The sequence below is a fragment of the Sphaeramia orbicularis genome, chromosome 3 (assembly GCF_902148855.1).
Source record: "Sphaeramia orbicularis chromosome 3, fSphaOr1.1, whole genome shotgun sequence".
Classification (NCBI taxonomy): Eukaryota; Metazoa; Chordata; class Actinopteri; order Kurtiformes; family Apogonidae; genus Sphaeramia; species Sphaeramia orbicularis.
In genome coordinates this window covers 2,880,478-2,905,254 of record NC_043959.1, presented here as the reverse complement: position 1 = coordinate 2,905,254, position 24,777 = coordinate 2,880,478, and the positions used below count along the sequence as shown (strand labels likewise).

General features: G+C 37.8%; 1 protein-coding gene across 32 annotated transcripts in view; it reads left to right on the top strand.

Moving 5' to 3' along the window:
- The first annotated feature begins 1,066 nt into the window (after positions 1 to 1,066).
- Positions 1,067 to 24,777, top strand: part of madd (MAP-kinase activating death domain) — a 71,980-nt gene continuing 48,269 nt past the window's right edge. For 24 of the 32 annotated variants that reach the window (XM_030129342.1, XM_030129326.1, XM_030129318.1 and 21 more), the window contains exons 1-7: positions 1,067 to 1,379; positions 9,913 to 10,052; positions 13,769 to 14,410; positions 19,794 to 20,097; positions 23,068 to 23,199; positions 23,314 to 23,427; positions 23,523 to 23,603. In XM_030129342.1, the coding sequence (XP_029985202.1) occupies positions 9,994 to 10,052; positions 13,769 to 14,410; positions 19,794 to 20,097; positions 23,068 to 23,199; positions 23,314 to 23,427; positions 23,523 to 23,603 (1,332 nt within the window). In that variant the 5' untranslated portion in view covers positions 1,067 to 1,379; positions 9,913 to 9,993. Of the gene's footprint in view, positions 1,380 to 9,912; positions 10,053 to 13,768; positions 14,411 to 19,793; positions 20,098 to 23,067; positions 23,200 to 23,313; positions 23,428 to 23,522; positions 23,604 to 23,935; positions 23,945 to 24,777 lie in introns of all 32 variants that reach the window. The other 8 variants (XM_030129340.1, XM_030129343.1, XM_030129269.1 and 5 more) reach the window with 2 other exon arrangements.

Below are 24,777 nucleotides of genomic sequence, written 5' to 3'. Positions count from 1 at the left end.
ACTTCTTTTTTTTTTTAATTGTTGTTTGGATCACTTCTTTTTTTTGTTTGGATCACTTTTTTTTGTTTGGATCACTTCTTTTTTTTTGTTTTTTTGTTGCTGTTGTTTGGATCACTTCTTTTTTTGTTGTTGCTGTTATTTGGATCACTTCTTTTTTTTTTCTTTTTTCTGTTGCTGTTATTTGGATCACTTCTTTTTTTGTTGCTGTTGTTTGGATCACTTCTTTTTTTTTGTTTTTAATTGTTGTTTGGATCACTTCTTTTTTTTGTTTGGATCACTTTTTTTTTGTTTGGATCACTTCTTTTTTTTGTTTTTTTGTTGCTGTTGTTTGGATCACTTCTTTTTTTTGTTGTTGCTGTTATTTGGATCACTTCTTTTTTTTTTGTTTTTTTTTTTGTTGCTGTTATTTGGATCACTTCTTTTTTTGTTGCTGTTGTTTGGATCACTTCTTTTTTTTGTTTTTAATTGTTGTTTGGATCACTTCTTTTTTTGTTTGGATCACTTTTTTTTTTTTTTTTTTTTTTGCTGTTGTTTGGATCACTTTTTTTTTTGTTGTTGTTGTTGTTGTTGCTGTTGTTTGGATCACTTCTTTTTTTTGTTGCTGTTGTTTGGATCACTTCTTTTTTTTTTTTTTTGTTGCTGTTGTTTGGATCACTTCTTTTTTTTGTTTTGTTTTTTTGTTGTTGTTGTTTGGATCACTTCTTTTTTTTTTTTTTTTTGTTGCTGTTGTTTGGATCACTTCTTTTTTTTTTTTGTTGCTGTTGTTTGGATCACTTCTTTTTTTTGTTTTGTTTTTTTGTTGTTGTTTGGATCACTTCTTTTTTTTTTTTTTTGTTGCTGTTGTTTGGATCACTTCTTTTTTTTTGTTTTGTTTTTTTGTTGTTGTTGTTTGGATCACTTCTTTTTTTTTTTTTTTTTTTTTTTGTTGCTGTTGTTTGGATCACTTCTTTTTTTTTTTTTTTTTTTTTTTTTTGTTGCTGTTGTTTGGAACACTTCTTTTTTTTTTTTTTTTTTTTTTTTCTTTTTTTGCTGTTGTTTGGATCACTTCCGTATGCGGAGCTCCTGCAGGCTGAGGCTGAGGAGGGGGAGGGGGAGGAGGAGGAGGATGTAGTGAAGGCAGGTTGTTGGAGCTGACGGAGCACAGCTACAGCTCCCATCATGCATTTACACCACGGACGGCTGGGACCGAACACTTAGCTCGGTCAGAAGCCTGGTCGTCCTCCGTCTCCGATGATCGACTCTCATCCGGCACAAACAAAGCTCGACACTCGCGCGCTGCCTCCTCTCCCCGTGACCGAGGAGGGCACGCGCCACCCAGGCCGTCATCAGCAGCCTTCCCCACAGCGACCGTTAGCAGAGAGCTCGGCTAATGTCAGCAGGTAAGCTAGTCACTTCATATTTAACGTCTCCCCTGTGTCCTTCATCCTACTGTCGCATTTGTGGCGTGTATTTTTCCTTCATTTACAGCTATTAATAATGTTGGTCGCATTTAACAGGCTGCCGTTTATTGTCGTTTAGACTAGTCATGGATGCTACTGGTAGCGGCTAATGGAGCTAGCTAGCTAATCCATCAGTGACGTAGGAAAGTATAAAGCTAGTGGAGAGAGGAGGTGAGATGATGCACTGATGGGGTGAACGTGTAGGATGAGCTGTGGCCTGGCGAAGAGAACACGGAAAACGCTGTCAGACACAGTGTTGCCTTTTTTATTTGACCTAATATTCGGTCTGTCCTCCTCCCCTGTTTGTCATTACTCTTACCTTCACAGTGACTTGTAGTAAAATGCCCCCTATCCCCCACTAGTATAAGCCACTGAGGCGTAAAAACACTATATGTTCATAACAGTATGTCATTGTAAAGGGTCATGGTGAGGAATCGTCCATTTTCTGTCCCTAATCACGTCATATATAAATAAGGTAATTTAGTAAACCTAAACCGTACGTTGTTGGAACACACCTTCTGGTACCAGCTATGAAATGAGCAATATTTGCTTTCATATGTATATTATTTGAAGCTCCACAGATATGCTCGGTTATCCCACACTCATTTGCAGATTTTAAGTGCTGTATTTGTTTTGAGGAGATTAACAGGATTTTCTACCATTTATGTTGCTTTAATATGTAAATAATAAACATATCTGTAGTGCAAATGGCACAGTCAGAAACAGAAATTTGTTATTATGATGATATCAAAAATCACATTGATGACATCTGATTTCTTCCTTTAACATAGCTATGCATTTATAAGGAAAGGTGCCTGATTAAATCCATGGTCTCCTTCCAGTTCTCAGAATTCTAGTCATGTATCTCACATTTTCATACATGCTTTTATTTGATGTCACTGGTGTTACATATTTTTTTTTCTTAGGGAACTGTGACAGAGTCAGTGTGTATGTCATAATCAGCAATGTGTTGTTTCATTAAATGTAGCACTCACAGTGTAAAATGCATTTTTCATGAAATTTGTCGCTGATGTCAGTTTCTTTGTGGAAAAATGTGGAAAAAATCATTAAAATGCCTTTAATATGTATTCGTACAGACACAGAGTTAATATAATTACATGGAATACATATGGAGCCCAGAACAGGATGTTTGTAATTATTTATCAATTTTGTCACTACTCTTATGTCCACAGTTGTCTTGTCCTATTAAAGTCCCAGCTAACCCTTGTAAATACCATTCACTCTGATCTATACACCTACAGTATATAATCTAAATTCATGACAGTCATTGAAAATAATGTTGTAGACTGTTTTGTCACACCTTAAACATCAGAATCATGTTTAATGCCATGTAAGTAAACAATGTTCACATTACTACGAATTTGCTTCAGTGGTTTGGTGTATTCATAGAACATGGAGCATGGAACATCACCCTATTGTCCTGTCAGTAGGATGTCATACAGGCATCTGAAAATTAAATGTGTATTTAATATGTAAATAAATATCCGTCACAGGATTTATAGCTTTCCAGAAATAGTATTTAATTTGATTTCCAGCAATAATGGTGTGGTTATGGCAAAAATAGCTTCTACTGTCAGCAAAGTGAACAACTGGGTATCCAATACATAGTGGACTTCATCATGAAATCTATATATACTGTCGATTGATAGGTACATTGTACATTGTATCTATCAATCGAGTCATATTTTGAGGACTAGTCAGACGCAGATTCCATATTATCGACTTGAGACATGATAATATCAACATAACTGGTCATAAAATATAATTAGTCTGTAACGTGAAAAATATAGCACTAAACTAATCCAATATAATTGACAAATGGCCATGTGTTATACGTACAGTTTCTCTGCTGTGTTTACGACCTCCTGTGTTCAGCTGATGTTGAATGTATTAAGATAAAACCTGTTTTTGAATAGTGAAAAATAGCTTTGCTGTAATGCAATACTCATAAAGTTCCCTTTGTGCTGTATGTTCCACAGAAACAAAGAGGCATTAGTTTGGAAAGCGTTTAATACAAACCAAGCTGCTTTTAGAAATGTAATAGGAGTGAACATTAAAATATATGAGAAGAGACTAGCACTGTGTTGCTGCTAAATGAAGGTTGGTAATGTGATTTTACTATAAGCAGTTTTATTGACAGAGAACAAACATAGTTCATATATTCATTCTGCGCCTTGGAACACAGAGATCATCTCTGAACATCTGTTCAATATGAGCAGATTTTAATCTGAAATTTATAATTTAATAAACAGTACCAGTGGCTTTCTTTCCATTCTGAATGCCTGTCTCAGAACACCACCCCCCACCCATTTTTTCAGCTTAGGATCTGTGTAAAAACAGTGTTTTTATATTCTACAAATAACCCTTTTAAAGTTGAGGGTTGTATAACTGTCTGGAAAATTTGATTTTTGTGTTTTCGTCATCAATTAGCAGATTTATTTAGCTTTTTTTTTTAGTTTTTCTAAAGATTGTAATAATAGGCTTTTAGGCCCAAAATTAAGCAAAAAAAAAAAAAAAATCTATAACAAAAATGTCAGAACACCTAAGGCCTCCACAAAGCACAAAATGGAAAATTCTTCAATTCATTGATAGTGTATGCATCATTCCATTTGTGTGTGATGACTAAAAGAAACCTTCAATTCAGAGGTGCCATCTTTATACTGTACATCGTCATTGCTTGTCATTGTGACTGAGCAGAGATGCTGTTCATGTTGGAGGCCTGTGAATCACATCCATCTCCAGTCTTGCATAACTGGCGAGTGGTGCCTACAGACTGCTCTGGCCACATTCATCTGCTGTGTTAACCTGCATTACAGTCTTTGAAGGTTTTATTGTGTTTTGGTGATTCTTTTATCTCTTAATTTTTTACAGAGAGAGAGCGCTAATGTCGTATGCCAAGCTTACTCATTTAATGCAATCACTGAAGTGGTGTTCTTGTATTCTTATGTGAAAATAATCCTGTGGTTGTGCATCTGTGAGCTTAGTCCACCTCCAGCTCTGCTCCTTCATAAAACAACCATTTTGGCTTTGCACCAGGAAGCATTCATGTTGCCAGACCTGCATGTTGATTCATTGTCTTGATGGTTTTGCAAGATAAAGAGGGCTGTGTTGTGCAAGGTTAGAGCTCTCGTCTCACTGCTGGAATAATTAATACGCTGGTAGAATCATTTCCTTTCTGTAGCTCTCGGAATGAGAGAGGTTGCAGCTGCTGCAAGAGTCTTGTGTCCAGTACATACTTGTTGCTTGTATCAAGAACAATCTGCTCAAAAGAAAAATCTAGTGTTTTTCCTCACTAGAGCAGATAGATTTATCAGTGTTACATGACAGGTAATGCTGGTCCTTGTGCTCGCTGGTGTCTGGCGTACATGTATTGGAATAATTGTGATGACTGCGGAGTTAAAGCTGAATCAACAAGACACGTTGGCAGAGTGTGTAGTGAGTTGGAACTGTGTCTCCTGATATTAGAGCACACATCAAATATTGTCACAGTGGACAGCGTTAACCAACCTCTTCATTCCTTATGTTAATCCTGTGAAGTAGGAAACGGCTCGGTAAGAGCTTTAAGTAAGCTCAAAAGATGTTACATTACATTTTTAACGGTATATTCTGCAGGTGTAGTGGCCATGCTGGAGGTGTTTAAAATATTTTTGGTTCTTAAGTTTAAATGAATGTCAGTGTTTTTTTTCCCACCGTGCTCCATTAGACCAGTCGAGGGTGTGTTCTGAGGTCAGTCTTTAAATGTGCCCTTTTCCTCAGTTTGGGTTCTTAGACCTAATTAAAGCTACCTGTGATAAAATCAGCCCTATTGTCCACTGCTCAGCTGTTTTGTGGTTTCAGGGGTCATTTCTATTGTTAGGATGTGTGACTGGAGTGTCCCTCTCATGGCTCATTTGTCTGCCCTTATCGTTATGACTAAGCCTGGTCTGGTGGCACCGCTGACTCCTGAATTTAATTTGTAATTGGTAAAATGTAATGACGCCTTTACGTTTGGAGTATTTTCAGAGCTGTATCCAAATACACGCTTCACAAGATACAATTATGACTTTTTGGTGACTTTTTTTTTTCAACATTAAAAAAAATATATTAAAATGTACTGTTTCTGTCAGTGTTAAACGAAAAGTTAGACACATAGTATAGTCTGTATCACATTTATGTAATGAAGGCTACTAAAGCTACTTTAACATGCATTCTGTGTGAAATGTGCCCAGTAGACATGGACACCACTGTGGAAACAGGACACAGTGACATCCAGACAAACCGCTGACTGACCTTCATCTGTTCTAGGAGTGACACTGAAATTACGAACTTTTCTGCACCAATTCAATATAGTTAATTCTAATGGACATGTAGATGGCATATATGTAGTGTAATGGAATTTTTTTGTAGGCTTATATAGCCTGTATTTAGCAAGTTTATTACATTTCAGTTTGAGATTTTTGGGTATTATGAGGAAAACTTTGATTTATTGAACCAGGAAATGGTCAGATGACACTAATGCATGACATTAAATATAAGACCAGTTTTTATTAGAGGTCTCATATTGTGCAGTGATATTTTACCCATAAGCTTTTGCTTTTTCAAAGCTTATTCAAAAGCTTCTGTTCATCTCAGCACCGTTAACCACTCACTTGTCAAAGCTTTGAAAACCCAGCATACATTCAAATAACACACAGTGTGATGAAGTGAATGGGAGGCTTAATAATATAGCAGATAAAGAACAACATAAAGTGGTGAAATGAGCATCATAGTTTCAGTAATATCATCTGTGATGCTGCCACTCATGATCCAGACTCACCATAAGTCAGATGTTCACTTACTGAACACAACATTAACATGTTTTAATTCTGACTGCACAGTACCAGAAAACTGTTAACACAGAGTTATACAAGTTAAGATGATCAAACTGGACACTTTTAGTGCTGGCAGACTCTATAAGGAATCAGTGTAAACAGACTGAAATAACCCCACTAGCCCAGCCACAGTAAGGCACAAGATGACCCCCCCCAAATCTTAACAAAGGCTGCACTTGTTTAATATAGAACGTGGTCCGACAAAGAATGTCTAGTGGTGACTTCTACAGTATTACACCACTGTTTGCCAATGTACAGTTTGACGTGGAAAATAGTGAATGTTCAATAATTAATGGCTAAAAGGTGAACAAATATTTAAATAGTTCAACATTTGGGTCCAGCTCTAACATGTTAATATTTAGGCTACTTTAACTAGAACCAAGTCAAAAAAAATTATTTATACTTAATATATTAATATATTTATTTTTTATATTATATTTTACAGAGATTATTGTGTCCCACTGTTAGATTTAGTCTAAGTATTAATTAATTAAAATACCCCTGGTGTGAAGATGACTGTGTGTTTGTTAATGGCCTAAGTACCAGAGAGTCAGTAATTCTATACCTAAAACAGCCTTTCCCTGAACCATAGTCTCATTCAGAGTTCCATTAGTTTATCAGTGCAGGGCCTATACGACACACCGAGGAAGTGCTGTGTGTCACAGTGTTTGTGTTTCAGGGTGGGGTGTCTGAAGAACAGCCTAATGTGGCATTTGTTGGTGTTTGTTATGTTTCAACAAGGTCCTGTCGCTACAGAATAAATAAGCTCACTACACTTTTTAAGTAGTTTTTAGATGTATGCATTACAGATGCAATTATTGTCCATGTTTTGGAGGCGGAACTGCCATTTTGTAATGTTTGAGAGGACTAGTCATGCCCAGAGAAATCTGTTGCATAAGAGGCAGGGGTATTTTTCTCTTCTCACTCTCTTGATGGATCAGAAATTACTGCAGCCACCAGATGTTCTTTATTGTAAAATGTCCACTGTGAAGCTGTTCTACATGTATGTGGTAAATCTAGCTGAAGCAGGTCAGTTTATCCACTGATATCTGCTATGTGCAGCAGTGGAATGTTTTCTGTGGGGATCAATACTATATCACATAACATTGCAGCTTATATTGCACTGCCATGAGATATCTGTAGGAATGTAGAAATGCAGTTGTCTTAGTGTACAAGGTAATCCTTATTAACTAATCCCACTCCCGTTGGTTTGTGTGTTTTTTACATTGAATTGCCTATGCAGTCTTATCACCTCTGCCAGTATTTGTCCAATGCCCTGATCCTTTAAACTGATGAGACACCCAGAGTGGCTGTACTTACAGCCTGCTGTCTCATCTCTGTTTTTAATGGAATCAGCTTTTTGACAAATTGCTGCAAGAACAAGCTGTTCATTTGCATCTTCTGTCTTGGTGAAAATATGCTGCTTTGTACCTGTGTAACTGTGAGATGAAGCATATTGAAGACATCTGTAGATTGTTTGAGTTTTGTGCAGTTATTTGTTGGTATTAGGGTGAATGGGGCATAGTAGGAGCTGTGGGGGCTGATTGTTCTACACCAAGGCCCCTAAGCCTCTTATCATATCTTAGAGTGACTGAACTGAAGTGTTCATCCTCCATAAAATGATCTCATTGCACCACTTCATTGTGTAAGATTACACAAGTCAAACACTGCCAAATGAGACTCCATAAAATTGTAGTTTTATGGTAGGGCTGGGCAATAAAACGATAACTATATATATTGTGAAATAACTTTTCCTCGATAGAAATATGAGACATCCTTGATACAATTTCAATCAAATAAATTCAGCCATGTTTGTGCAGATGTAAGAACAGCCAATCATAATTAAGTAGTGCTGCACTGAACCAGTCACGCTAGAGCCACGTCAAGTTAGGTTGACGTACACAGCACAGGAGTAAGAGCCAGCCGCAGCACACACGCTAATGTTTGGGAGATAATGAGTGTTCCTTCAGGAGAAAATTTGACCGAGAACTCGGGTGACCAGGTTACTGAAAAGTAAGGTGTGAACCGTTTCGGCTCTGCCGAACAACAGAGGCACAGAAGCCCAGAGCCTAACCATAGAGTCGGACGCTCAAAGCATGTTAAGTTTCACTTTTGATATATGCCAGTTACGGTAGTTACGGCAGTTACGGAACGCACCCCCATGCATTTACCACGCATTTTTATTGTTTTGTGAAGATTGCCTGTTTTGTTTGTGTTCTCTTTTAAAACTTGAAAGCTTTTGCCTGCTGGTCAGACTTGTAGTTTAGTTTTAAATATATGTACCTGTTTTATTTATCTGAAACAGTTGTATAATGTTCTTCAGCACATCTGTCATGTTCAACCTCTGACAGAAAATAAATCATAAGCTAAATCAAAAATAGCCTTCTGATGTCTTCACAGCTAATTTATGAGTAACAGAAAATGTAATCTTGACAAAAATAGTGATTTGATTTATATAGTGATGCATATTGATATTGTCTGATATGAAAAAAATGATTGTGATATGATTTTTTTCATATCATATTTCATATGGAAATTTATAACATATTTTTGAAGTTTGCGTCCCAAGGAGACGCCTGCTTTCTCTAACTGGTCTGAAGCTATAAAAGTTCCTGAACTACTGCCCTAACAAAGAAACCATAGGAGGAGAAAAATGTAAAGCTCAGTATCACTGAGACTGAATAAACCATTTTATCCAAAAGAACTTAAAAGGACACGTTGGCCCAGTCATTGTAGTTGGATTCTGTTCCATAATGTATGTGATTAAATGGTTAATGTTAGTGCTTCTTGTGTGTCACACGTCTTCTTTTCTGTTGCATGGTAAAGCTGTTAATGCATTGGTTTTGCTTTACATCAGTTAGACATTGTGTTTTTTCACTTTCCCTGTGTTAAAAAGAGTGTGATATTGCAGTGTCATTCAGTTACACCAACAGTGCTTTTTGATGACAAGAAATAAATTGTCTTCATATTGTCTTTATTAATTCTATATCAACTTACCCCTTCATAGAACCAACAGACTGTAATAAAAACGAAGATAAGTGTTAAAAGGTCATGTTCATGTTCGCTGTTGTCTCAACTGATAAAACATAATTCAGTACAGCTTCAGTACACCTTGTATCTTCCTGATCTATTGAGTTAGCGCTGGAAGAGGAAATTACTTTCTTGGTGGCTCTTTTGTTATTTGTTTGAACAGCTGTGTACATCGTAACACTACATGGATATATTTTTCTTTGCATTTACTCAACTAGAAAATCCAATTTTTCCAAACTCTGAATAAAGAAAAAGAAACATATCATGCTGTTAGTCTCACCACCCGCTGTCGTGTGGGGGTTGAATACCATTCTGTGGAGAGTACTTAAGTTGAAGTAGTGGCTGAGGCTACTGTAAAGTATAGTGTACCAGGAAACCACATTAAACCCAGTGTGTTCTAACATGGAGGTCTGTGTCATCTTTTTTCACTGGGTCATACAACATGAAGACATTCCTTAAAACACAATTTGTTTTGTTTTTTTTCCACTTGTATTTCAGGATGTTTTTTTTTTTAAACCATCATGATGGTAATATATGACCTATTTTTCACCTTCACATCTGAATTTTTCCAGGTGTAATGGAGTGGCAACACTGACTCCAGAGGGAGCATAAATCCTGGATGCTGTGACTTACAGAGCCACACTCAATCCAAGATGGAGAAAAAGAAAATGTGCCCTCGCCTTCTCGACTACCTGGTGGTGGTTGGAGCAAGGTAAGAATCCAGTCTGACTCTGAAGATTACATGTAGGAGTGGTGTGTACTTGAGTATAGAAAAAAGGACAGTTTCTAAAGAATCCATTTACAGCCACTGTTCTCATAAAAAGTGTCATTGGATCATCAGAGATTAAATGACAGACAGGAAGAGTTCGGTACAAAATTGTAATGTCACAAAGCCATACAGAGACTTGTAGACAGCATCCCAGCTGTCAGTTCTTTATCAATGGTAGAATCATTTGAATGTCAGTGGTTTTGACAGAGTTTAAAGGTTCAGTATGAAAGGTTTGTGCATGCTCATGCATGTTCTTCAAATTTGTGTCGGAGTCTTGTTTTATGCTTGCATCTGGTTGTTTCTACGCTTAAAATCAAAAACTCTATATGCTCCCTCCTCCCTCAGTACCTGTCTACAGTTTACAATACTGGACCTTCAAATGAAAACTAATGTACTGCTCAAAACAGCTGTTTCATTAATCACATTTTGGTGTTTGAGTTCATGAAATCGTTGCAACATTCACACAGACACAGTTGTGTTGGACATGCCATCAGTTTAGAAATAATCTGCACATCTGCACATCCAACATTTTTAACTGCTAGATTTCCACAAGGGTGTACCTATATTTAGGGCTGGGTAAAAAAAATCAATTTGATCGATTTCGGATCGATTTGTTTTTAATTTTGCGTAATCGATTAATGGTGGATGAGATTGATTTTTCAGAGCAGGACTGCGAGTAAATGATCCAGAAACCATAGACGCGGAAGCGAAGCCGGCTCCTTCTCGCGAGGCCCTTGCAGAGTCTTGGTTGTGCTCGCGACGGTTCTGGTGTGGGAGGAACGTGGAGGAAGGGTGGGCAAGGCCCCTCCGCAGGAGGTCCTCTCAGTCCTTTAACTGGAACCCGCAGTGCGGAGGAAGTGGCGAGTGGAGGTGGGTCGCAGAAGCCAGTCGTTCTAGAAATATGAACTTGGATCACCTGTGGCTGAGGGCGGAGTTAGAGGAATAGTAAAGCGGAAATCATGAAGCTCCGCCCACCCTCCCCTCCAGTGAGTTTCTTGTACCAAGGGCCCAACATGATTCTGTTTCAGGGGCCAAACTGGTGTCAGTGCCCCAGGGTGACAGTAATGAGCCTTAAGGCTGGAAGCAGCAGGTATAAAACAGAATAAAGATGAAGAAGAAGTCCATTCTGATCCACTGGAGAAACATGGACATGTTTGTGTCCTGTTCATTATTTCAGAGCAGAGTCATCTGTTTACTGATGAAATATCATATTTATTTCCTTTCTAATATCAATATTGATTCTGTGTTGCATGGCTGCAGTAGTCAAATAATCAAGTTACAACTCAAAATTGTACTTTGGTATCACTGAATGAATCTGAATTAATCAATTAATACTGAATCGAATCGAATCGCAATTAATTCATTCAGAGCCTTATGAATCGAAATCGAATCGATTAAGGAAATTGGCCATGATACCCAGCCCTACCTGTATTATCCATTCATGATATAATGCAATAAGTGAAAAGGATAATTTTTGCAATGTTTTACTAAATTCAAAACAGAAAAAGGTTTATATGCAATACAAATATGCTCAATAAAATATCTTGACAGTAGGAGCAGAGGAAGATCCAGTAACATGTATCTGTCATCATAGGCTATAGCTCTACCTCTATGCTTATTTATATTTAGAAAAGGAAAACTACAAACTTAAATCGAATCCAACCAAACTTAAAATGTATTTACAATATGTAACATAGACTGTTACAAACTCTAACATGACACTGTAGAATTCTTAATTCTGATTCTTGATTCCAGTCAATTGTTGACACAGTTCCAGCTATAGAATCTAAAGGACTTAATTCAGCCAAATCAATAAAATAATTTTCAAATTCATCGAATAATTTTCAGATTAATATTTTTGATGTAAGAATTATCTCTTACTAAACAGTTCTGTAATAGCAGCAATATTATGAAATTGTTAGTTAATGCAATGATGTAATAATGGGGATGTTGCACAACAAGTCGATCCCTCAGAGTAGTCCGTTCCACCTATTGATCCACTGGATAATACACTGAATGTGTGCATGGTCATTTAAATCCCTGGGATTAAAGAGGCCACACATTTAACTACTACTGTTAAATCCCTGTTAAAGGTGTAAATCTAGTTCAAAGTAAGATGGTGGAGATATGGTGACCTCAACTCAACAGCTTGAATCTAATGACCCAAAAATGCAAAAAAAAAACCCCAACAAATTAATTTTCAAAACATACTTGCAGTAAAGTATGTTTTCACTGTACACACTGAACAGGCAAAACAGCACTACTCACAACAACAGCATAAACCTTAAATGCAAACCTTCTAGCTTGTGCCCTGTCGTATTGTGTTCATGTATTGTTTACCTTGTAATCAGCTGAAGCAGAAAAGAACATTATGGCTAATTTTCTTTCCAGAATTCTAAGCTGCCTTGTGGTGTCTGTGAGATAAGCACATAAGCAGAAATCCTTGTGCTTGTAATAACATGTCCTCGTAAACACAGCTTTTCAGCCGTTTTTTTGTTTAGTCAGGACCCAGTGTGACTAAAAGCCCCTCGTTATTTGCTATGACTGGACATTTTTTGGGGAATTGTTCGTCTCAGTAGTTCATTAAATACATTAACACTTTGAATTTGGTGCTTTGAGGTTGATGTAGCATTTACTCCCAAATGATACAGCATGACTACTAAATAATAGTAGCACATTATTTGTGAAGTGGCTTCAGGGGGAAAGGCTGATTCACATGTACATGGTGTAATCTCAGAAGTGTCCAGGAACCACCGGCTCTGTCCGTTAGACATTAAGCATCTTCACTGGAACATTTGGTCATTAACTGCTTTAGGGCAGTTTGAGAGCTGCTGTCGGATCAGATGGCAAGTTTACCCTCTATTTCTACACATAGAAATGAATGTCACACCTAAGACTTCAATTCTTGTCATTATGTTATCTACTAACTACTACTACTGAAAAAAAAAAGTTATCTACTACCAAGATCCAATAGAGTTTTAAAAGTGGCCAAATTGATAAATGTGAAATAAAGCCTTAATTAGCCTTAAAATGTAAAAGGCCTTAAACTAATCTTTCGAAAGGCATAGAAAAATTTAACTGTGTGAAAAGGGATGAAAAAGATTGGCTTTTTGTAACATATACTTTCTTTTTTGTAAATTACTGAATCCCTCTGAAATAAATATCTGTCAGATTAGAATAATAAAACTAGTTTAACCCATATTTTAACTTTTAACTTTGTGCTGATTATGCCACTCGATCTATACTTGAATGCTGATTTGTTCTCTGTATGTGACAAAAGCAGGTATTTCCTGTCACCAGTTATGTGTCCAAAACTGACTTTTTTTTGGCTGGGCAGTGAAATATATCAGCTGTTTTCTTTATTAATTCCAGATACAGCTGATATACACGGGGCACACACATTGTCTCAAAAATCTAGGTTCCTGTATCCTTTAAGGTTTTTTTTTTTTTTTTTTTTTTTTTAGAAAACTTCAGTTTTGTATAATTTCTTGTTGGTCTGAAATCACTGTCAGCAGTACTTGGATCTCCAGCTCAAGTTAGGTGGTGTTAACATGCTAGCTCATGTTTGCACATGGAACTGATGTCTTGAGCTATAGGAAACCTAATTAAGCTTTTTTCTTTCTTTGAAAACAAAATGATTTTGTCCATCTATTCACCAGGCAACCAAGTAGTGACAGTGTAGCCCAGACGCCTCAACTCCTCCGCCGATACCCACTGGAGGACCACCACGACTTCCCACTCCCACCAGACGTGGTTTTCTTCTGCCAACCAGAAGGTTGTCTGAGCATACGCCAGCGCCGAGTCAGCCTTCGTGATGACTCCTCATTTGTTTTCACACTGACGGAAAAGGACTCAGGAATCACTCGTTATGGAATCTGCGTCAATTTTTACCGCTCTTTTCAGCGAGGGCATCACCGTAGCCGTGGAGACAAGAGCAGTCACATAGAGACAGCAGCCCAGGGGGCGGAGACCGCCAGCGAGGGCTCTGATGGCAGTGGAGGAGGCCCTGCGTCGGTGTTATCACCGCCTAATAATGCTGATACTGCTCCCCTTCCCACTTCCGGAGAAGAGGGCGGACAACCAGGTGCTGAGCTAAATGCCGGCAAGTCCCCGCAGCACAGACGAAGCGCCGCCAAAATGGCGGCCAGGAACCGCAACAGCACGCTGACGTCACTGTGCATCCTCAGCCACTACCCATTCTTCTCCACCTTTAGGGAATGCCTGTATATCCTGAAGAGGCTGGTGGACTGCTGCAGTCAGAGGTTAACGCAACGCGCTGGACTCCCCCGAGCTGCTCAGAGGTAAGTCTGACCACCATGCATGTCGCCTGTGTCTGCATTTTAGTTTCTTTTCTCTTAGATTTTCTGAGTTGCATGGAAAGTGCATTTAGGTTCACTTACACCAACAAGCCAGGGCAAAAAGGAAAGGAAAAAAAGAAAAGGCACAGGTTAGGTCTAGACCTGCTATGATGATTTAATTAGTTGTCAACTAAACATTAAAAACGTCTCTTAAAACACTTGACATTTTTAAGAAATGTTTTTTGCTAAAAGTCACAGCTTTTCTCATTTTAGCTTCTTAGTTTGAATATTTTTCTGGTTTCATTCTGCTTCGATGACTGTAAACATTATAAATATTTGTGTTGATGACAAAGCAAAAGAACATGTCTTTGGTCTCTGAAACTGACCTGATTTTTGGCAGATTTTTCAACACTTTCTAACATTTGATCGATTAGGCAACAGGGAAATGTGTTAGTTAGGCAGAAGTCTGTTGCACCATTAAAGTCTAATCTCCATTCAGTGAATGCATTACTGTTAGATTTTGGCTGCTTTGAATAATAAAATGTTACTTTATTGGCTAGTTAGCTAAAATGTTAGCTTGTTAGCGTAGTCAAATTGGTTCAGCAGACAATCTCCCTAAGAGTAACCTGTTGGGTTTAAGAAACAGTATGACCAAGGAATAGAATATAAAATTATCTAATCAAAACAACTGGTTAGCCTCTCCTTATTTTATTTAATGATTTTTCTGCTGTCCTATTGACTCGCAGCATCAAATAGTTAGATGCCCATGAAATGTTATAAGCTCCTCTTTAAACCTTTACAGGTATATTTTCAACGCAAAATTTTAACTCATCTGGAAAGAGCTGAAGCTAAATATTGTCAGTGTGACATTAAAGCTTCCATATCTTTTGCTTATAAATTAAATCTAATTAACTTTGTGGGGGAATAGATATGAATGTTAACTTAAATACATTTTAGTGACTGACACCTTTGACACCTTTGTATATGTATCTGTATTAGCTGCTGATCAGCATCAGTATTTAACATATAGACTGTTGTCTGCATTTCATTGGCTGCTGATTTCTGACCAGACGTTTCCATTTTTAACTGTATTTAAAGCTTTAGTAAAGCCATGCTTTAAATGTTACTGCTGATGTTTTCTGTGGTGCTTTCTTCTCTCCCCATCTGTTCCTCTCATTGTCCACCTGTTAACTCTGTTTGTGTAGCACTATTAATACAAGATCCTTTGTCTGTTGCTGTGTGTAGTTTTGCTGGCCATCTGTAGCCTGTTTTGTTTTTTCACAGTGCATTTCGTGATATCTCACTCCAGTTTGATGATAACTAATGACATCTAGGAATACCTACCATGCAGTTAATAGGTGGTACTTCAAATGATTTTACTTTTACATCAACATTTTATTGAATTAGCGGTGCTATACAAACACATCTTTTAAATTCGAAGTGGCTACTGACACAGTACTGTGGCACAAAATATTGGTTTGTCTGTTGCCACAGAGCCAATCAGTGCCCTCATTATATCATGTCTAGACCGGTATCTTGTTACATCCAGAAAGTACCAAGGCAATCAGACAGCAAATAGGTTGGACTGAGAAACAGCAGAGGTTTAACTCGGTAACATATCGGACTGGAACGTTGAAGACTCTGGTTCAATTCCCGATCAAAGTACCATGTCTATTTTTTTTTTTGTCTGAAGATTTTCAAACAGGGGCGGGGGGCACAGTGCCTAGGGCGCCGGTAGGTAAATCCGACATTGATATAAATCAGCCACTGGGACAACATTCAGAGTGCAGAATTCAGACCACAGCGCTCAATACACTGAACTGACAGAACTGACACAGAACTGAGAAGTCACATGGCACACTTCCGCATCTACCATGTAGCTCCGCCCACCTTCTCCAGCCTCACTGACTGCACAGAGCAAAGAACATCATAAAACAATAGAGTATTAAGAGCAATAATCGCTATTCTATACTGTATACTCTAACTAATTTGTCGTTTCTTCCATCAATTGCCACAGTACTGTGGTAGCAAAATGCACAAAAGAATGCTCGAAGTATATGCCATATATCACCACAGTACTGTGGCAGCAAGAGGCCAATGAGTTCATGTAACGGTATCCATGATTGGCTCTAGTACAAATGCTAACATTTGATTGGCTCTGTGGCAATAGACAAACTGATATTTCGTGCTACAGTACTGTGGCAGTAGCCATTGCCTTTTAAATTTGTTATCTATTAGCATATCTCAATGCAGACACACAAATTAGAATCAAATAAAAGGTGTTACATAACCTTTGATTGATGCTTCCTGTGCATCCAGAGTGTAGTTAGTGTGCATCTGTTTACTGTACTTATAAATTCAGAGATGGGCGAGTACACACAGTGTGTGCAACAGTATGACTCAAAGGCATTAATGAGCATATTATGTTTAGATTTTTGTTGATGAAACAGCAACTTTAATTAACACGTCATTTAAGCCACATAAAATACCACATACAACTGCACATAGTGATTGGATGGGACATAATTGTGTTGTGGCAGTTTTTCCTGTGTCCATTGAGTGATTTTTGCAGCCGTGGATGACACAATAGATTGCTATTTTCAAGTGATAGGGTGTTAATTAGGCTGTCACTTCACAGTGGCTTAAGCCCAGTAAGATTGTTGGTTTTCACCCAAGGTGTTCAGTTTAACTCCAGATCCAGCACGACATTTCCCCAGTCACCATAAGGAGTTTTAATTCAAAGATAATCTCATTTGTTCTCTTTGCATTTGGCAAAATGATGGTGCAGTGGAGTCAGACATCATCAGTGTAGAATTTTGATTTCTGAGCAACTGAGATTTTTTTCCTGGTTCCGTGGTTGAAATATGACTTGGAGACGACAGAGAAGGAGAGCCATTGCATAATGTCTGTGAGTGGTTTGTGTGGTGGCGATGCTGACAGATTGAGGTCTGTGCTGCCTTTGGGGGGCAGCTGCAGTTGGTGGGAGGGCTCCGAAGGGCTAATGATTTATCCTCCTCGTTACCACACACAGTATAGACCCAGGGAGGGTTTAATGGCACCATGTGTGTGCAGAGTCAAGGGTTTTCGTATCAATATTTAGAAAATTGCTTAAGAGCCTCTTGTATGTTTCGATCTCATTTATTCCATCTCATTTGCTCATCATATTAATCATTCACTGTGTATTTGCTGAGACATTATGGATGCTGTTTGTAGCAGTAGAACTAAAATAAGTAAATGATTAAATATGAAATGTTTTCAACCCTGAAATCACTTTTGAGTCACATATATACAACTCATTAGTTATACTTAATTTATAATTAGCTGAATAACCAATGTCATCATTTCTAATCAGTATAAACGAAAATACAATAATACGTTTTTAAGAGCTTTCTAAAATTGTCTTTTTTTTTTTCTGCATGAATCAGGCATTTTATAGTTAGACGTAAATATGTGCAGCTCATATCACATGACTGAACTATTAACATCATCAAATGGTCAAAGAGGAAGAATCTACTTATGCTTGAAAACTGTTTTATCACCTTATCAACAATACTTTTCTACTCCTATCTACCGCATAGCGTCATTTTTCTTGGTAGTCCTTCTAGGTTCAACTGGACATGTTTCACTCTTTTGAGAAGGGGGGGAGTGGTCTGTGTAGGTGTTATTAATGAATTTAAGTGTTGGGGTGTCAGAGAGGGGGTGGCCCTGGGGGTCACAGTGTCAACCTAGAGGAACTACCAAGAACAATGACTGGGGTAAATGAAAACTTACACAGATCCATACCGTCATATCGCACATAGGCTGGTATTTGAACTACACTGATAAGTTGGAGATATTTCCAATAAGATATAAGGCTCCAATAAGGTGAAAAGTCATATTACTATTGTTTTTTGTCTGTGTATATTATGATGTGTAACACAATTTCAGTTTGTACTTGTTTTGTTATCAAGAAAAATAATGTAATTAGTCAATTTGAATTTTTACTTCAAGTAGGGCTGCACGATTTTGGCAAAAAAAAAAATCCCGATTTTTTTCCTCTAAAAACTCGATTTTCGATTTCGATTTTTGGGTATAACTGGAAAAGGCAACAGCAGTCAGCATGTCGTTTTCGTGAGCAGCCCACAATGCAAGCCACTGCTCTGACCTCAAAGCTGTGATGGTGTCACGTGATGAACCCACAGTTTTGTTTTGTTTTTTCTCTTCATTAAATCTTTGAAATGAAGTAGAGTATACAAACAATGTATACAACAAGAAAATAACATAAGTTTGTCAGGGGGAATACACTATAAGAAAATGTCCAAATCAGAGCAAATACTGATAGTTGTTACAGCCTTTTTGTTTCCACATTTATCCAACAGCTTTAAATAAATTTCAACATCTTACAAAATATAAATAATATTTGGTTTTGTGTTACAGAATTTACATTTGTGAATGAAAAATTTAGCAAGTAAGAGGACTAAATTAATTATTTTTTTTTTTTAAAGTTTTTTTTTTTTTTTCTTTCTTTTCTGGGTATCTGGTCCACAGCAGTGATACCAGTGTCAGTCAGTGACAGGCATCAGTCGTTCGTGCGTGGACCAGGTTAATATGAGTGATCCACATGCGGTTCTATTTAAACTGGGGGATCTGTGCGTGGAACAGACCCACCCAGGACACACTGGAGGGATTCTATCTGTGGAGCTGGTGGATGTGTGTGGGCACAGGGCTGTGTGAGCTCCTCTGCTGAGGCTGATGACCCCGAGACCCGGACCCGGTTCGGAAGAAGACAGTACGGTACTGATCCGGGACAATGTAAGATGAGTGATCCGCTTGCAGTTATATTTCAATTGCGGGATCCGTGCGTGAAGCCACGGCTTATATTGGTATAAGTACTGCGGGTTCATTAACAGATTTAACGTCCGGTCATTACACAGACTTCCGTGAAAGACTGCTGTCACAGGAAGAGCCTACGGTAGCCCGCGGGCACGCGGAGGCGCGTGGCCCGGAGGCACAAGAGAGATGAAATCGATTTTACGATTTCCCTTTTTTAAAAATTGTCCTAATTAAAAAATCCGATTTCGATTTAAAATCGATTAATCGTGCAGCCCTAACTTCAAGTCTAAAATACAAACTTCTCCCATGTATAAAAAAACATAAAAAAAAAAAAAAACCCGTAAAAATACTTTTTCATGCTCACTGTTGCTAAATCAAAGTATTGTCCAACAACAGAGGTTGTGTTTATTTTTTTCTGTTTCCGAAATTAGTTAACCCTAAAACCTTTGAAATTTGGACCTTTAAATGGCAGCCTTTTGCGATTATATAAGTGCGTAAGAGTGATAATATGATTCCACCAGGTTAATAATATAAGCCTGATTTCTGATATCCAGTCTTTTGCTGTTGTACCCAGAGACACCATGTGGAGGGTGTTCACCGGTGCTCTGTCCATAGAGGAGAAAGGCAGCCAGCTGTTGGCCGACCTGCGGGAGATTGAGTCCTGGGTTTACCGGCTGCTGCGTTCACCGGTACCGGTGGCTGGTCAGAGGCGGGTGGATGTGGAAGTGTTGCCTCATGAGCTCAAACGCCCGCTCACCTTCGCCCTGCCAGACAACTCCCGCTTCTCCATGGTTGACTTCCCCCTCCACCTGCCTCTGGAGCTGCTGGGGGTGGATGCCTGTCTGCAGGTCCTCAGCTGTGTCCTACTGGAGCACAAGGTAAAGATGATATTTGATTTATTTGATCAAATATTGAAATAAGTTACATGCAGCTTATTCATAATTTTCTCAAATTGACTGCTGAGGCCAGAAGTGCATTTTCAACTTAAAACGTTACCTTTCTTATTTATTCATCACTTTTATATCTGATCTGATCTGAATTTTTATGTAAAACAAAACAAAACAAAAAAACAACCACTGTGTAGTTTAACTGAACTTTTGTTTCACCTCTTTAGTTTTATGTTTTGGCATCCTGTCCAGGGGTGTAAGAAAATATCAGTTCTGCAATATATTGTGATATTTCCTTTCACAATACTGTATTGATGTTAAAAAGTACTGTATCAATATTTTTGGGTATTTATTCAAATGCAGGTATTTTGGAGGTTCAATTTTGTTTATATTTTATTTATTATTATTTAAGACTCTTTTATTAAATAATGTTAGTTCTTTGGTTGGGATTGCACAAAAATAATGGTATGATGTTAGTTATGAACTAATAGAATATGAACATTTGAACAGGATCTTAAACTGTAATGTCTGTAAAACAGAATTTAAGTTCTGACGCAGGAAGATTTTGTGATATAGCATTAGATCCTGTTCTGATCAAATTTAAATGTGTTTAGTATTTGTGCATATTTCTGGTGTAATTCAATTCTTTGAGGAAATCATAAAAAAAAAGAAACAAACAAAAAATTGCCTTTTTAACATTATCATGATATATCGTGATTTATCGCATCGTGATCCTAGTATTGTGATTTGTATCGTATCACCAGATTCTTGCCAATACACACCTTTAATCCTGTCATTTTTCCACATAAACCAGTTAGAATAATCATATTTACCATGACAAGTTGTGTCTCATCGTAATATCTTTAATAAAAATTTACAAAAAAAGCAGTACACAGTTACTGCATTGTAGTGACACTGATAAAATGTTTTCTACCTTTTATAGGAGTAGAATTTGGTATCAAATGTTCAGACATTTTTTGATACTCAAATGTATCTTAACTGACTAGCCATGTCATAATAGTATTGACATTTGGTACCACCCTCTAGATATAGTTTATCGTGCACGTAGTGTGAGTTTCATTCTGCCAAATTTCACCACTCTGACCAATTTTGGCCAGAATCAGTATAGAAGTAGTAAATTGTAATGGCTAACCTTTCCAAGCAGAGCCTTTGTTTCCATTAGTGAAGAACAGAAGACATGTATCTGGGTTTTTAGAAAGACTGGATTCATTGTTTCTAGGGGAAGGGACGAGCAAAGCTATTTATAGAATATTGTGATTGGTCAGTGATTTCCTCTGGTGTGTAGCAGTGTTTCTACAAGCTTCTCTTCCTGAGACAGGCTCTGAATGACCATCAAGACATTTTCTGTTTGATATAGATTTATGGAATCCATTTCTGTGAAGTAAGGTTTAAGCATGACAGGTTAAAAAACGTGAAGAATGACTCCTCATCTCTGTGTACTCATTTTTAACACCTATAGCACCAGCAGGGTTGTAACTGAATCTGTTTGGCTATGCTGGTGTTATGTTCTGTTGTGGATCTTGGTTTACAGAGACATTGATACAGAGGCTCATTTGCAGCAACTCTGAAACGAAATCCAGCATTCACTAATGCACTGCTCAAGGACCACACTCACTACAAGGCAATTTCCTTCCCAGTTGTTTAAATATAGTTTGTTTTGCAGAACCTACATTTGAGATGGTCCCCTGCAAGAAAAGAAAGTATTTTATTCTCTAATATGTCACACAATTAAGCTTTAAGTGCAGATGTCTGGATAAAAAAATCTGTATAAATAATGAATCTACAGTGTATGTGGTCATTAGTTGCTTTTAGGAGCCTCCCCACGTTTTCCTCCTCAGGGTCAGCACCACAAATTAATACTCCATCTGTAGAAAACTGCCTTGTTTCCTGTATTCATCCGTTTTGAGTTTCTTTTCAAGATGAACTCAGTGCATCATTAAATTCAGTCAGGCTGAACTAAGTGCTGCCTAAAAGCTTTCAGAGTGCCTCCTCTGTACTGCCAGATGAATTTTTCATAAAAGCTCAGTTTTTAATATTCTGCAGCAGGCAAAGGGAAATGGGTGTTCACACCTTCAGTCATGGTCAGAAGGAAGCAATATGTCTATGCACTAATCATAGATTACATATTTTAAAGATTAAAATGTTATTATATTTAAGAGACGGATGTAGGCCACTGTGATGTCACTGTTCATTTGTGGACTGACTCAAGTTTGGCATTTTCGCCTCCGTTGTCTGGGTTTTGGAGCCGCAGAAAACACAGAGTGACGTAGTGGTGAAACTCAAGTGTAATTCAGTTAACTGAAAATATGCACCACACTGCTAACTGTTAGTGTTATGTCAGTGTACTTCTTGCTAAAATTTAACACATGCAGTTGTATTAATAAAAGTACATAACAGTAATTTCACCTGTGTATAAGTGAACTAATCAAAGCTAGCTGGGCTAATTAACAGGCTAGCTGACAGACCCTGTACTGTAATACTGAATTAATGCTAACATTAGCTGAAGCCCTAGCAACAGACTTGGTTGTAACTGAGAAACAGTAAACTTCGTGAAACATTTGCCTGGCAGAATCCTGTGACATTCTTGTTAATTCTTCACCAGAATTACCAGATGGCTATTTGTCAGGAAAAAAATATGTTGTGTTCAGGAAGTAGAAGCTCAAAAAGTCTGAATTAATATGTCCACATTAAGCTTTATTTTACCTCTAAACCTAAAGGGGTATGGGTCTAAATGAACAGAGTCTAAATAAACTTTGTGCCAATACAACTTGTTACAATACAAGATGTTTTTGGAGGGAGCATCTATTGGCTGTCAGTGGTATTAATTACACTTGAAGATGCTGTTGTCATTAGCTTTTTTTATTGAAATGTAAAAGAGTACCATTTTTTCCCTACCTTAGGTTTTGTTTTCACTTAATTTCATATCCCTTCTTTTCTCAGGTCATTCTTCAATCCAGAGACTACAATGCTTTATCTATGAGCGTCATGGCCTTTGTAGCCATGATCTACCCCCTGGAGTACATGTTTCCTGTTATCCCACTGCTGCCAACATGCATGGCCTCAGCTGAACAGGTAACACTTACCTATGGCTTTATACATCCTAGATCTCAAGTCATACTTTTAAATGAGTGCATTTCTGAATACTGTGGTATCATCTGTGACTAATACGTTCTATCCCTCCCACAGCTTCTTCTTGCCCCCACTCCTTATATTATAGGTGTACCAGCCAGCTTCTTCCTCTACAAAGCTGATTTCAAAATGCCAGATGACGTGTGGCTTGTGGATCTTGACAGCAGCAAGGTTAGTTAAAAACAGTGGTCAACTCCCCATTCTTATCTCACTTAAGCTCTTTTAATGATGTTACGAATGCATGTTTTCTTTTCTTTGTGCTGCAGGTCATAGCTCCTACCAATGCTGAGATTTTACCACCTCTTCCAGAACCTGAAGCTGGTGAACTTAAGAAGCATCTGAAGCAGGTATTGCATATGATTAGTCTGATTATTCCATTTTGTGTGAAAGTCTGTGCTGTGGCACTTTGGGTACATACAGTATGAACAATGTGCAGTGGTAGGTCAATATTCAGAAACAACCCAGGATCCATCTTCTAATGTTGCATTAAGACTGACAAGTAATTGAAGTATTTTATCAATGTAACACTTCTTTTTCAGTGGTGTGAAGAGTAGGGTCTTCCTACTTCAACATAGTTGGATGTATTGTAGACTGGGTATGAGAGCATTTGAAATGGGTTTTGTAGTGCACTAACACAAACAAATGTTTTCTTTTTTCCTGTTTTCTTTGCATGCTCTAGCTCTTGGAGGTAAAATCAGATGCTAGGACCCTGCTTTCCAAGCAAACCCTTTAGTAATACTGATAGTAACTAACTTAAACCTGACCATCTAACTCCAGAATCTGGTTCTGATTCATGGCCACAGCTCTCTCAGTCCATGTTTCCACTCTGTAAGAATCATGACTAGCATTTCATTAGCGGTTTGTTTGCAGCCAATACAGCTTTGCAAAATATGGAAACTTGACTGAAGCACACAACTTTCCCCAAAGATATAGTGTAGCTCCTCTCTCTGGTTCGAACATTCATGTAGTCCATAAACATATGTGTGTGGTGGTGTATGGAAAATGCAGTGCTTCAGTAGACTAGTTTTTGGTATTTTAAGTTGCTTTCATAGTCAGTCTAAGTATATCCTCTGTCTGGATATAGAGATGGATGACATGACACCACTTCCCCCTGCTGTATAAAAGTGAATCCAAAATCCTGTTTTTACATGAGATGTCCTGCAATTAGATGTCATAGTATGTGCAGTAAAGATATGATCTAGTCTTGATTGTTGATAGATATTGGTTATTACAGCTGTCACCTGTTTTTATAGCATTGAATAGTTGATTAAAAACTGATCTGAATAATAATTTTTATACAAATCATGTGCCTGATGAAATCCACATAAAAATTCAGGAAATGGCTTAGGTGAAAATTTATTGGAGGTATAAATAAAATCCCACTTGGCTCATTCACTGTATCGCAGCAGTGCCATTACCCATGTCAATTTGTTTACTTTGTTCTCACATTGTTTTATCACTTCACATGCTAACGCTATGCTAATCTAACGGTTAGCGGGCTAAGCTCGCAATGAACTTGCC